The sequence below is a fragment of the Rhinopithecus roxellana genome, chromosome 20, assembly GCF_007565055.1.
Source record: "Rhinopithecus roxellana isolate Shanxi Qingling chromosome 20, ASM756505v1, whole genome shotgun sequence".
NCBI classification, from domain to species: Eukaryota; Metazoa; Chordata; class Mammalia; order Primates; family Cercopithecidae; genus Rhinopithecus; species Rhinopithecus roxellana.
The window spans coordinates 2790998-2805519 of record NC_044568.1 but is presented as its reverse complement, the minus strand read 5'-3'; the positions used below and the strand labels follow the sequence as shown (position 1 = coordinate 2805519).

General features: G+C 46.8%; 1 protein-coding gene across 1 annotated transcript in view; it reads right to left on the bottom strand.

The window, feature by feature from the left end:
• Positions 1-7789, bottom strand: part of HS3ST4 (heparan sulfate-glucosamine 3-sulfotransferase 4) — a 462364-nt gene extending 454575 nt beyond the window's left edge. Inside the window, exon 1 of the mRNA XM_030925122.1 lies at positions 6606-7789. Coding sequence (XP_030780982.1) covers positions 6606-7339 — 734 coding nt within the window. The 5' untranslated portion in view covers positions 7340-7789. The remainder of the gene's footprint in view (positions 1-6605) is intronic.
• Between the last annotated feature and the right edge of the window lie 6733 nt (positions 7790-14522).

Here is a 14522-nt window from a genome sequence, read left to right as displayed (position 1 = left end):
TATTTCCCCCATGCTGTTGCAAAATCTGTAAAGGAAGAAAAAGAAAAAACCCTACACTAAAATAGCACACGTAAGCCACGATTCTGGCCACTGTACAGGGTACACAGGGTATGGGCATGCCAGTTGTTTTCTGAAATGAGTTTAAACAGGAGGTCACAAACCGGTAGCCAGCTGGCTGTATCCAGCCCACAGATATATTTTGTTTGTCACACAATGTTGGCCCCCACTGGGCTTTTAAGAAACTTAAATCTGTTGCCAACATTAAAAATCAAAAGATTTCAAATCAAAACCTGGATTTCCAGTTTCTCTTACAAAGGGGATGATCTCATAACCCCAATGCCACATTTGCACATTGGAAAAAAAAGTAGCTGGACTGCAGCAGTGGCTTCCCCTTCAGCCAGAGCACAGGTAGCCACTTGAGCTTCTCTCCACCTAATCTACCTCGCTCATTCATACGACCTGCCTGAGCCCTGAAGTTATGCGACCTTTGCTTTAAAAGGGTAAGGAGGTGCACACTGCAGAGCCAATCATTATTTGGGTTTTCCCAAACCATCCCAAGTAACAGACTATTTGGTCAATATTATGACAACTGTGATAGAAAGGAAAGCATATATGAGACTAAAATGGTTTGAGAAATGGACAAACTCAGTAGTGGAGACTATATTTGGATTTCTGCTCTAGGATACTCATGTTGTTTAGAAAATACATTCACTTTTATTATTTCATTTATTCCTCCCAACAATCCAAAAGGAAGCAATTACCCTCAGATAAACAACTGAAGCTAAGTGATGTCAGATAAGTTATCCAGCCAAGATCGTCCAATTTATAAATCTCAAAGCCACGTTTTCAACCCAGATTTGTCCAGTGACAAAAACAGTGCTTTTAGAATCATAAAAGAACACCCTGGAGGGCCATGAAGCTTGTTTCCACCCCAGGGCCTTGGCACTTGCTGTTCCCTTCAAGTGGAGACCTCTCCACCCAGGTCTTCACACGGAAGGGTCTTACTCTATTACTCCATTTACATAACCTCCAAAGAGAGGTTTTCCCTAACCATCCTACTTAATATAACCCATATGCTGTCCTGGCATCATGGTACATGCCCATAATCCCAGCACTTTGGGAGGCTGAGATCAGAGGATTCCTTGAGGCCAGGAGTTTGAGACCAGCCTGGGCAACAAAGTGAGATTCCTGTCTTAAAAAAAAATTTTTTTTTAATGATAATAACCAACATGCACACACACATTCCCCAATTACTTTCCAGGGCTTTGCTACTCAAAGTGAGATCCAGACAGCAGCAGCAGCAGCAGCAGCAGCAGCTAGTAACCTTTTAGAAACGTGGACTCCTGAGCCGGGCACGGTGGCTGATGTCTCTAATCCCAGCACTTTGGGGAGACTGAGGCAGGCAGATCACAAGGTCAAGAGATAGAGACCATCCTGGCCAACATGGTGAAACTCCATCTCTACTAAAAATACAAAAATTGGCTGGGTGTGGTGGTGCACACCTGTAGTCCCAGCTACTTGGGAGGCTGAGACAGGCAAATCGCTTGAAGCAGAGATCGCACCACTGCACTCCAACCTGGCAACAGAGTGAGAGTCCGTCTCAAAAAAAGGAGAAGAAAGAGAAATGTGGACTCCCAGGCCCCTCTTCAGACTGGCTGAATCCGAATCTACATGTTAACAAGATCCCCAGATGATCCTAAACTTTACAAAGCACTACACCACACAGGTGCTGCCCAACAGAAATATAATGTGAGTCACAGGTGTAATTTTAAATTTTCTAGTAGCCACATTGAAAAGGTAAAAAGAGGCGGACTTAATTGCAAGATGTTTTACTTGATCTGAGTATAATTTCAACACGTAGTCAATCTAAAATCATTGAGTAATTTAGTATTCTGTATATCTTATACTTACAGCACATTTCAATTTGGACATTTTACCCATTCAATAGCCACATACAGACAGTAGCTACCATACTGGACAAAACAGCTCTGGGCCATCCATTACTTTGTTTTTCTTTGTAGTCTTTATCACCACCAGAATTTGTATTACATGTCATTTGGCTCTTTGTTTGCTGTCTCCACAACCCTCCTACTAAAATGTTAGTTCCAGGAGAACAGGTGCTTCATCTATCTTATTCATCACTTTATCCCCAGTACCTAATACAGTGCAGGGCATATGGTATATATTTTTTAAATAATTGAAGGAATGAATGAATGAACACAGGACATATGCTTCCTAGTACTTGATGTGTGGCAGTGTGGTACAGGGGAAGACATCAGCACTTTGAAATTAGACAGCAGGTTCAAATCTTAGTGCAGGCACTGAATAGTCAAGCAACCCTGAGCTAATCATTTACCCTCTCGGAGCCACCTGTAAAGTGGAAATCCTGCTACATATATCACCATATCATCACAACACTCAAATGAAATAACAGGTCTATAATGGTAGGTAGCACCAATTGCCACAATAGTTGGCATTCAATGAACACCAATGAAATTCTATCCTTCTCCATTCTCTCCCCAGTTGTCACATGCAAAATATGCTGCTGAACACTGACCATTTTCCGCTGGGTAGCATAAGCATGACTTTGTAGAGCATTTTCCTGAGTTACTTTCCCCTAGCCAATGGAATGGGTGTATTCACTGTTGACAGTGAGGACAACTTAAAACCATGGAAGAGCTCCCAGCTACTCAGGAGGATGAGTCAGGAGAATCGCTTGAACCCAGGAGGCAGAGGTTGCAGTGAGCCGAGATCATGCCACTGTACTCCAGCCTGGGTGACAGAGCAAGACTCCATCTCAAAATGAAAAAAGCAAACAAACAAACAAACAAAAACCATGGAAGATCACTTCCCATTGCCCTGGGGCTGGATGGCTTCCATTGTAAAGTGGTCATGGTTACTGTACACTCTGTAAACCATGAGAGACAAAACAGCTCATGTCATCTCTGTCACCTTGATGAGTTCTGCAGTGGCAGCCCGTTGGCCTGGCCCAAGGTCCTATCCCTTGGAAGAGTTTAAAGTCTTTGCCTAGAGAGCTTGTAATAAGCTCATTCTGAAAACTGCACTGTGGTTTTGCCTTTTTGTGGAAAGGGAGAGGGAAGAGGGCATGAAGGGTTTAAGCTCACCCGATTTATTAATCCTGGCCTGTGTCAATTCACCAAGTGAGGCTTGCTTCTTCCTAGATTTTAACACATGCATCCCAATCCATTAGTCTATCTTGCCCTGAAAATCTGATGCACACTTTCTAATCTCAGATGTATTTTTATATCACATTAGATCAACAGCATAGGAGGAAAGCAAAACCCGGATTTAGACATAACTGAAGTGACACTGAGGAAGTGAACCTGCTAGGGCTGTTGAGTTGAATATGAGAAAATCCCAAGCCAGCTGTGCAGAGAGCAGCCCCAGTTTCTTCTTGGCTCTCCCTCTTGCTGAAAACACAAAAACCAGAAACACACACAGAATTCACAGGCTACTGGAAGCACATTTAAACAAAATAACAATAAATAAACAGGGGAAAAAATAAAACTTTTAATTAACCTGTGGATCTCTAAAAAGTCAAATAGATTCCAGCCAGCATACCCGGTATAGGAAGGAATTACACCGTTTAGGTACAGATGCCACCATCTATTTTATTTTACTTTATTTCATTTTATTTTTTTGAGAAGGAGTCTCACTGTCTCCCAGGCTGGAGTGCAGTGGCGCGATCTCGTCTCACTGCAAGCTCCACCTCCCAGGTTCACGCCATTCTCCTGCCTCAGCCTCCCAAGTAGCTGGGACTACAGACGCCCACCAGCACGCCCGGCTAATTTTTTGTTTTTAGTAGAGACGGGGTTTCACTGTGTCAGCCAGGATGGTCTCGATCTCCTGACCTCGTGATCCACCCGCCTCAGCCTCCCAAAGTGCTGGGATTACAGATGTGAGATGCCACCATTTAAAAGATGAAGAGTCGGACTAGGAAACCAGGAGAAAGAATTTCTGACACTGGAATCAATGCCACTGATCAGTGCCATCTGATACCGAATCAATGCCACTGTTTCCTTTTCTACAATACAGTGAGAATGCTACCTCTATTTCTATACGGGAGTGAGAGAGGAGTCTGAAGAGATAGATGGAACTGATGAAAATTTCACAAATGCCTCAAAGCACTGCTGTCTGTGGTAAGGCTGGAGAGTGGTCCAAAGCAGTCCCAGCACACTCAGATCCTGTGGATCCAACTGGTCTTCCCAAAAGCAGAGCTGGGGGGCTAATGATTCTCTCTGTGTTAGACAGACACGTATTGGCAGGCAGCTTGTTCCTAAGAGAATTTTGTGTCCAACGCTTTCAATCAGCACCACAGGGCTAGATGCTGGGGTGGGGATGAAGGACACAGAGATATCACATGGTCCCCTTAAGTGAGGATCAGGGGAATCTTGTTCTATCCACACCTCTTCACCTTCACAGTTCTGTGAGTGGCTACCAAATATTGACACTGAGCCCCAAATACCACAAGCATCGGTTGGGAGTAGGAGGCTGGGCATACCACAGCGCTGGAATAATATATTCAGGAGCCACGTCAAGCAAGGTAGTTTCTAATAATATATTCAGGAGCCACGTCAAGCAAGGTAGTTTCTAATAATATATTCAGGAGCCACGTCAAGCAAGGTAGTTTCTAATAATATATTCAGGAGCCACGTCAAGCAAGGTAGTTTCTATACTTTCTCTTCCTAACACCAGCAGAAAGGAATCTAGAAATCTGGCATCTTCTATTCTCTCATTCAGAACACTCTCCAGACCCGGTCATGGGACTTCCTGATACACATTCCACCACACACCCTTCATTAACTTTATTTTAAGTCACCCAAATAAAACACCCCCCCCCCCCCATTTCCAGCTGCCACAAACCCAAACACCTCAGATCTTGGAAAGATTTGATCTTTCTGCCTCCCTGAAAGGGCATTTGACAATTCTCATAATTCTAAAATTAGAATTGGAAAAAACAAAACAAAAACTCAATTACCCTCATAAGGCCAAAGCTACCCCACAGAAGAAACCAGAACATTCCTACAACCAGCAATTAAACAACTAAAACCTTCCCAGACATCATGCCCGTTCTTTATTTTGCTGTTGCTGCATTAATCATCCTAACACCTTTTTAATTATGATCACAAACTGGAAGCCATGGCTTCTGATGTTATAAATACTGATTTTCCAGTTAAATTGGGCATTTGCTGTTTTATGTTTTGATAGGAAAGGGCTGTTTGAAGCCTCCTAAAATACTGCAATTAGTTTTCTCTGTTGAAACAGACAAGACATTAACAGACACATTTGCTGCTTCCCTGTAATGTGCTGGAATGTTTATGCCTAAGTGTACTTCTCTCAAGCTTTTAAAGCATAAGGCATATTTTTTAAAGTGGAAGAAATCAATCATAATACACACATTTATTATATATTTCTGAAGTTAAGTTATTTCTAAAACTTTCCCAGGCTGTAATTTAAACCTAGAAAGCACATCCCCTCAACGGGCAGGCAACCTGTCAGGAAACAATCTTTATTTTACCTATTGGCTCTGCTAAGATGATAACATCACTTTAGCTGACAAAGGCTGTGTTTCTGTTTGACAATCGCAATTAATTACCGAAATGGAATGGAGACGGAACCAGCCATGCAGATCTGTTTCCCAGAAAGATATAAAACAGGAGGAGAGAGAGAAAGAGAAAAAACAAAGGCGAAGGAGGTTTGCGTTTGGGGCATCTGCACCAGTGCCGTTTAAAATGTTATGGCTGGCAGGAAAGCTGGATTATTAATTTATTTTACCTGCACTTAACTTTCTAGTCCTCTCTTCTCCCTTTCTCTCACCACCGGCAGACGGTGGGAAAGGAGGGAGACGAACATCTCACAAAACAGAAGCTCCAATCTGTTGCGAAGGAGGCGGAGATTAGACAGGGCACGGTCCGGGGCATAAAAACTCTCAGGGCACCAACTGTCATGCAGACATTGAGGCTTCTGGTGCAAAATCAACTCCGTGCTCATTCAGCCAAGGGGGATGGAAAGTTATGGAGGTGGGAGACATCCTTTCTTTACTAGAAAGCCAAAACGCCAGCATGATCTTTGTAAATGTTCCCTATTCATTTTGCTCTGACCTTAACACACTCAAGCTGAATTCCAGCCACGCAAATGCGTTTAAGGGTGATTTTAAGAGATTGCAGGGGACCTCAAATCCCCTTAGTCAATTTAGCCATCCTGTCTCACTCCTCAGTGTCCTCAGCCCAGAATCCCAGAATCCCGCAAGAGCCTGGGTTCGGAAACACCCAGCAGACACGAGGGCTGGGGATTCCCAGGCTGGGAGCTGGGCAGATTCAGACAGCACCTCCTTGGATGAGGAGCGCGGGAGGCAGGGCAGGGTGACACCTCCTCCCCTCGCCCTGAAATAAAGTGATCTTTCGCTGGAGTCCAGCCCTCTCAGCGGATCCCCCTGAGCAAAGCAGTCAGGGTTTGCAGAGCCCTAGCGGGGGCTTGGGCCTCTCAGGACGGTGCCTGGATGCTCGAAGGGCGTGGAAAGCCGCGGCTTCCCCTCCGCGTCTCCCCCACGCGTCTCCACCAGCCCGCGGAGCCCAGGGTCCTACCTGTACCACTCCAACCCCTTTTCGTAGTTCCTGTCGAAGAAGTGAGGCTCTACGCCCACCGCCCGCACGTCCGGGTGTACGCGGATCGCCTCCAGCAGCGCGCGGGTCCCACCTTTCTTGACCCCGATGATGAGCGCCTGTGGCAGCTTCTTCTCCCCATAGTCGGGGGTGCTGACGGCGCCGCCCCTCTCGCTGCTCCCGTTAGCCGCTCTCCGGCCTGCGAGATCCTCGTCGGTGGTGCTGGACTCCTGCGCTTCCCTCTCTGGCAGCGCGCTCTGAGCCGTGATCATCTCGCTGGGGGCCAGCGGGGTCCGGAGCCAGGCGTCCCGGGCGCCTCCGCCGCCGCTCGGCAGTCCCCAGCCGTCGGTCCCAGGGGCGGCGGGCTGCTCAGGGGGCTCGGGCGGCTCCCCGCGGCTCGCGTTGTCCAGCGGCGGCGGCGCGGGTGGCTGCGAGGGGGCGCCGAGGCGCACGGCGGGAGGCAGCAGAGAGGGTGGCGGCGGGCTCGGCGGGGGCTCGGCGGCGGCGCCCGGCGACTCCTGCAGCGCCAGGGGGAATTGCAGGGAGCCCGAGCCGCCCAAGAGGCTGTAGCACAGGTAGGTAACAGACAGGGACAAGGTGCACATAAAAAGCAGCTTGCGCGCCGGCGGCCCCTTAGCAGAGGCGCCGGGCGGCGGCGGCGCGGCCAGAGGTGGAGGCGGAGGCGGAGGCGGAGGAGGTGCGGGCCACCGGGCCATCGCGGCTCCCGGCTCGCGGCGGCGGCGGCGGCGGCGGCGGCAGCCCCCGGCGCTGCCCGGACATGGTTTCAGCCGCCGCCCCCGCCGCCGCCGCCGCCGCCGCTGCCCAGCCGCCCCGGCTGCATGAAGCGACGCCGCTGCTCCCCCGGCCCTGGCCGCTGTCCCGCTGCGCCAGGGGGGAGCCCGGCCGCATGGCCCCCCGCCCCAGGCTGCCCGCCGAGTCCGGGTGGCCCCTGCACCACTGCCCCCCCCTCAGCCTCAGGCAAGGGGACCGAGGGGGGCGCGTGGACCCGCCGGCGGCACCTGCTCCGTCTGCAGCGCCCCCGCTTCCCCGGCTCCGCTGAGGCTCCTGCTTCAGCCTCTGCCGCCGCCGCCGCGCGCTGTTGCAGCCCCGAGTTCCTTCCCCGCTGCTAACTTTCTGCCGGGAGAGAGGAGACGCGCTGAGGGGAGGAGGAGGGGGCCGGGCGCGCGCCCGGCGCCGCCGAGGGAAGGGGGGTGCGCTTCGCGCGCGCCTGCGAAGGGGGGCGCAGGAGCGGAGGCGTGCGCTAGGGCTGGGGCACCCGGGAGAGCGGAGATCGTGCCCCCCAGCCCCCCAGCATACACTCACTTGGGGTGTCCCCCACCCCACCTCGCGTACTCCCCTCCCTTGGGAGCTCGGGACGCCGTGTTCTCCATTCCTTTGCCCCAGTACTTTTAGAGAGGTAGAGCCCAAAGCCAGCCGCCGGTGCCGCGCACCGGGAGCTGGAAGACAGCGGGTGACGAAGCTCTCGCTTCCGCTTTTCCCCTGGGACTCCAGCTCAGCCCATCCCCGACCCTCCCTTCTCTCGCCCGGGATATCCTCCTGCCTTTGGCCCAGGAGTGAATCTTTCTCTACAACCGCTTTCCCATCCCAACTTCCATCTTTCCAGCCACCCCCCCGCCCCCGCCACCCCCATCTTCTCTTGAAGCTCCTGATGGGTGGAGCTTTGACACAAGCCCCCAGGTTTCCCAGCCCCAGAGCTTTTCCCTCTGTCCCATTACCAGGTGAAAACACTTTCTGCTCCAAGAGATGAGGCTATCCCCTCCTCGACACGCTTAATCACAGGTGCACACACCTGCGCCTCTTCGGGGGCATTGCCACTAACGGAGTTCATGGTTTCCTGGACTGAAATAGTGTGGGACCATTGTCGCTCTGAACACTTAATAAGCAGAGACAAGCTGGGTTGCAGGGTGTCTGTGCATCGCCTCGCTGAATTTTTTTAAGTGTATTTTCTTTGCAGAGAGATCTCCACCCCTCATCTCCCTCTCCTGGGGGAAAAATGGTAAACATCAGAAGGCTTTGGAAGATTCACAACTAGGCTTTGCTTCCTGTTGCATCTTGCTCAGGGAGGTGAGGGAAATGGGAGAAAGAGACAAAGTGATCAACTGAGGCACTCCAGCAAACTCTGCTTTCCGCAACAGGGGCTGGCTCTGCACAGAGCTCCGCCAGGTGCCTCCTGGGGGTGGCTCTAGTGAGTCCCATTTGCCCCCCAGCCACAGCTGGGTGCCTGACGGGGCTGCTTTCCCCTTGTTGGCTGCTGTGACTGGCATCTCTGGTTTTGTTTGATCACGTAATAGGAAAACCAGTTGAAAGACAATGTATATAATGTCTAAATATTAACGAGATACCTAGTGCCAAAGAGGAAAAAAAAATTAATCAAATAAGATGAAGAACACGGACTTTTCCCTGAGTGAACAAAAGCTCACTGCTGCTCTCAGCTGGACACGAGTTTCCTTCACTGCAGCTTTAGTTCAGATAAAGATTATTCCTTTATAATATATATTTTATGGTACACTGGAGACCTCTGAAATGCAGAGTCTGGTGTCCTGTAAATCATTCTCTGTAACTAGCGATGCTTTTTCAAACAGCACACAACTGCGTTACTGTAATGTCAATGGGAAGGGGCCAACTGGAACGGAGAGAAACACAAGCACTGCCCAGCCCTTGTTGTGCTCGGAGATGTGCTCCAAGGTGGTCGTCCAGGAAGCCTGGGTTGCAACAGATATTGCCCTGTCAGCGACCAGTCTCCCTTTCAAGGCCCAGGCACTAGGATGTCCGGCATATGGCCCAGGTCCTCCTTGCAGTTCCTGCCTAACACCCAAACTTTTCTATCTCCCCTCTCAGCAATCCCAACCAATCAGCTCCATGCCCAGTTTTACTAAAGATGGCTCTCAAATTTGGAAAGGTTTTGGAAAAACGGTATCAAAACCAACAGTGGCAAATGGAGATCTGAATGTGGCCAGCACAATGATATTAAAAAATGTAAACAGGCTGCAATAGTTTAAATTGGGAGTTTTCCCAAAAGAGGGGGGGGAAAAAAAACCTTGGAGAGGACGTTACTGTTGAAAAATCAGCAGATCCAGGACTTTGAGCCCCTCCCTCAGAGCCAAGAGGCTGCTACCCCTTTAGATAGAGCAAATATGCTGACGCTTTCATAGTGTCATATAAGTTGCCCCACACACATTTATGTCACTTGCCTTGACACTGCTAGTAAGGACATTTCTCAGTATTCCTTTTGCCTCCAATCCTCAAATAGTCACTTTTTCAACTCTTGAAAGAATAGAGCCCCTTTGGTAAGATGTCAGGCCCACAAGTGATAGAGAGGAGGTGGGCTTTTTTGGAGAGGAACTTTGTAAATTTCACACTTAAGCAGTTGCCTATTTTTTATCTACTTTTGAGCCAGGCTTTTTCTAGGAGCAAGTCCTTGAGAAACCTACAATGAAAAGTGGCAGCTACCTACACAGGGCGAACTCTGACGTCATCCAGCCATTCCTAATGGATCTGAAGACTCGATGGAAGATAGTTTTCTGTTTCCCCTGCCAACACCCACAGAATTCCTCTAACTGGTCACCTGGCCTCACTCTGCCTCATTTCTATTCTTCCTAGACAACAATAGCAGATCAATGTTTCTGAGGCAATGTGTTTTAGCTCTACCAATGTCCCTTCTGACTCAAAAAACCATTATCTCACTACCTAACTAATAAACTCCAACCTCTTTACCTTGGTACTCAAGGTTCCCCCTACCTTTGGTGTATCTTGCAATCCTGCCAAACCAAACGGTGCATGCTGTCCAAACACAAACACTGCATTCTTCTCTTCTGTCTCCGTAGTATCATATGATAATGTTCGAGCAAAGCTGTCATTTGCTAGCTAAGTGGCTTTTGGACAGGTCATTTTACCTCCCTCAGCCTAGGTTTCTGCATATATAAATAATGGATAAGACTCACTTCAAATTGTTTTTATAAAGAATTAAATTGAATTAGCTAGAATATGCAAAAATCCCTGGCTCCCTGCCCAACATGGGGAGGCTATCAATAATTATTCAAATCTAAATATTGGCCCATGCCATGCTCTGCTTCCTTTTCCTATTAAAACTTTATTCTTGAAAAATATGTGTGTACTCTTTCTTCAAAACTATCCCAGTGTATCAGCTAAAGTTCACTGTCCTAAGATGTTCTGTTTGTAGCATTTGTAATGTCAAGTCTAATGCCTTCTGGAGTATTGGTAAAGTTTTAGGTTTTTTTGTTTGCCTCTTTTCTATAAAATAAAATCACTGGAAGGATTCATAGTAACTCAAATAACTAAAGGGAATTTTAAAAAATCAACAAACAGCAAAAACTGTCTTTGGAAAGGACAGTACAGTGTGTGGTGGTCATTACTGACATTCGTCCGATATTGTCCAGTCTTCTTGTGGACATCTGGTAGGGATATACTTCCCTGGCCCCTTAAAGTTAGGTGTGACTATGTGCTGCTTTGGCTACTGAAACATGAACGGAAGTGAAGTTTGTCCCTTCCAGGCAGAAGCCTTGAGAGGCAGAAAGAGATTTGCCAGGGTCTGTTTTCCCTCCCTAGCAATTGCAGAAGAAAAGGGTTGAATACAGGGTCTTAGCTTCTGTATTAGGCCTTTATCTTACTGCTATAAATAAATACGAGAGTCTGGGTAATTTGTAAAGAAAAGAGGGTTACTTGGCTCACAGTTCTGCAGGCTGCACAGGAAGCATTGTGTTGCCATCTGCTTGGCTTCTGGGAGGCCTCAGGAACTTACAATCATGGTGGAAGGTGAAAGGGCAACAGTCACATCTCATGGCCAGAGCAAGAGAGCAAGGCAGGAGGTGATATGCACCTCAGAGAACTCACCCACTGTCATTAGAATATTACCAAGGGGGTGGTGCTAAACCATTCATGAGAAATCTGCCCCCATGATCCATTTACCTCCAACCAGGCCCCACCTCCAACACTGGGGATTACAATTCAACATGAGATTTGGGCAGAGACACACATCCAAACTATTTCAGCACCCATCTACTCAATCCCGCACATTGATTAAGGATAATACAGATCCAGCCCCTCGTGACAGGTACATGATCAAGAAATAGATCTGTGTTGTTTTCAGCTCCTGAGACTTACGGCTTGGTTATTACCACAGCACAACCTAGACTACCTGACTGATTAAAGCACACATGCTATTAATTTTTCGTGCTGTTGACCAAGATGGCTTCATTCCTCCAATATTAGAAATCCCCTTCACAAAAGTAGATAAATGAAAGATTAAAAGCCCCATCAATTACAAAAGAAAAGTCTCCCAGAAATATAGGCAGAACTCTTGTCTCATGTATAGCAATTATATCTCCTCAGTTCATCTTTCATCTGTTGATTAAAAAGTATATCTGTAAGCTGGACATAGTGGCTGATGCTTGCAATCCCAGCACCTAAAGAAGCCTAGGTAAGACGATCACTTGAGCCCAGTAGTTCAAGAGCAGCCTGAGCAACCTAGTGAAACCCCGTCTCTACAAAATAACAAGCAAACAAACAAATAAAAGTATCTCTACAGAAATCTGGAGGTAAGCCTCCCGACAAAGCCAACATGGTGATAAAGGACAACATTGTATACTTGTAAAAAGATTTAAAACAGAATAATAGTGGCCATGAACATATAAGACCTTACATTGAAAAGACCTTGCGCTTACATAGGAAATAGAAATTGCTTAGAGCTGAAAGCACAACAGGACAAAATCTGGTGGATAGAATTGAGCAACACTCATAAGAAAGATCATAGATTCAAATATACTTTCCCCCAAAACAAAATTTTAAAACAAATGTTCAACTCAAGAAGTTAGAAAAAGAGCAAGAGTCAGGAAGTAAGGAAATAATAAAGATAAGAGCCAAGTGTATGTTTATATTTATTTGCTGTTTATTTCTTGTTATGGACTGAATTGTGCCCCCTCTCCCTGTCTCTGAATTCAAAATGCTGAAGCCCTAACCTCCAATGTGACTGTATCCGAAGACAGGGTCTTTAGGAGGTGATTAAGGTTAAATGAGGTCATACATGTAGAATCCTAATTAGATAGGACTGTAGCTGAAGAAGAAATGATCTCTATTCCACTCCCTCTCTTTCTCCCTCTCCATGTGAAGACACAGTAAGAAGGTCGCCATCTGCAAGACAAAAAGAGAGCCTGTGCCGGAACTGGACCATGCTGGACACCTGATCTTGGACTTCCGGTTTTCAGAACTATGAGAAAATAAATTTCCTAGGCCGGGCACGGTGGCTCACGCCTGTACTCCTGGCACTTTGGAAGGCCGAGTTGGGCAGATTACGAGGTCAGGAGATCAAGAACATCCTGGCTAACACAGTGAAACCCTGTCTCTATTGAAAATACAAAAAATTAGCCGGGCGTGGTGGCACGCGCCTGAGGTCCCATCTACTCTGGAGGCTGAGGCAGCAGCAGAATCGCTTGAACCTGAGTGGTGGAGGTTGCAGTGAGCCAAGATAGTGCCACTGCACTCCAGCCTGGGGGACAGAGCAAGACTCCATGTCAAAAAAAAAAAAAAAAAAAAAGAAGAAGAAGAAAGAAAGAGAGAAAGAAAGAAAGAAAAAGATGTGCAGGTTTGTTACACATGTATACATGTGCCATGTTGGTGTGCTGCACCCATTAACTCGTCATTTTCTTTCTTAACTCCAGTTCCAGGTTTGTGCAGGGTTTATGTCAATGAAATTATAGAAGGTCCAATATGAGAAAATATTTGAATTAATGGAGATTGGCCCCCTATGTTTCTAGATGGGAAAATTCCAACATTATGGGTTTATTATGACATTGGAGTTTCAAACCACTGGGAAATAACTAGTGCTAGGAAAAAAAAGAAATAGATAGCTTGGTAAAACTATACACAAACATGAATTTCAGATGGTTTAAACATTTATGTGTAGACAATAAACAAAAATGTCCCAGAAGAAAGTATACATGAATATTTACATAGTTTGAGGCATGCCTTTTTCCAACAAAGGTAAAATACACAAAAAACATCATTGAGACATTGACTACATAATAATGAAAAACATATGTCATCAGAAACACTACAACCAGTTAATTGGTAAAGGCAAATCGGTAATTCAATCATTGGAAGATATATGATAGAAAGAAAACCGGATACCTCTAATAATAAGAGACTTTTTTGAATCAATAAGATAGCAAGCAAGCAATAGAAAACTTATAAAAATATGATAAACATGCAAATAAACATAAAACATGAAAGGTAAATGTCATTTCAAGCTGCTGTAACAAAATATAATAGATTAGGTGGCGTTTCTAAACAAAGGAAATTTCCCTTCCCTTCCCTTCCCTTCCCTTCCCTTCCCTTCCCTTCCCTTCCCTTCCCTCCCCTCCCCTCCCCTCCCCTCCCCTCCCCTCCCTTACCTTCCCTTCTCTCTCTCTCTCTTTCTTTCTTTCTTTCTCTCTCTCTCTTTTTCATTTACATTAGGTATATCTCCTAATGCTATCCCTTCCCACTCCCCCAACCCCATGACAGACCCTGGTGTGTGATGTTCCCCACCCTGTGTCAAAGTGTTCTCATTGTTCAATTCCCGCCTATGAGTGAGAACATGTGGTGTTTGGTTTTCTGTCCTTGTGATAGTTTGCTCAGAATGATGATTTCTGGTTTCATCCAAGTCCCTACAAAGGGCATGAACTCATCTTTTTTTATGGCTGCATAGTATTCCATGGTGCATATGTGCCACATTTTCTTAATCCAGTCTATCATTGATGTACATTTGGGTTGGTTCCAAGTCTTTGCTATTGTGAATAGTGCCACAATAAACATACGTGTGCATGTGTCTTTATAGCAGCATGATTTATAATCCTTTGGGTATATCCCCAGTAATGGATGGCT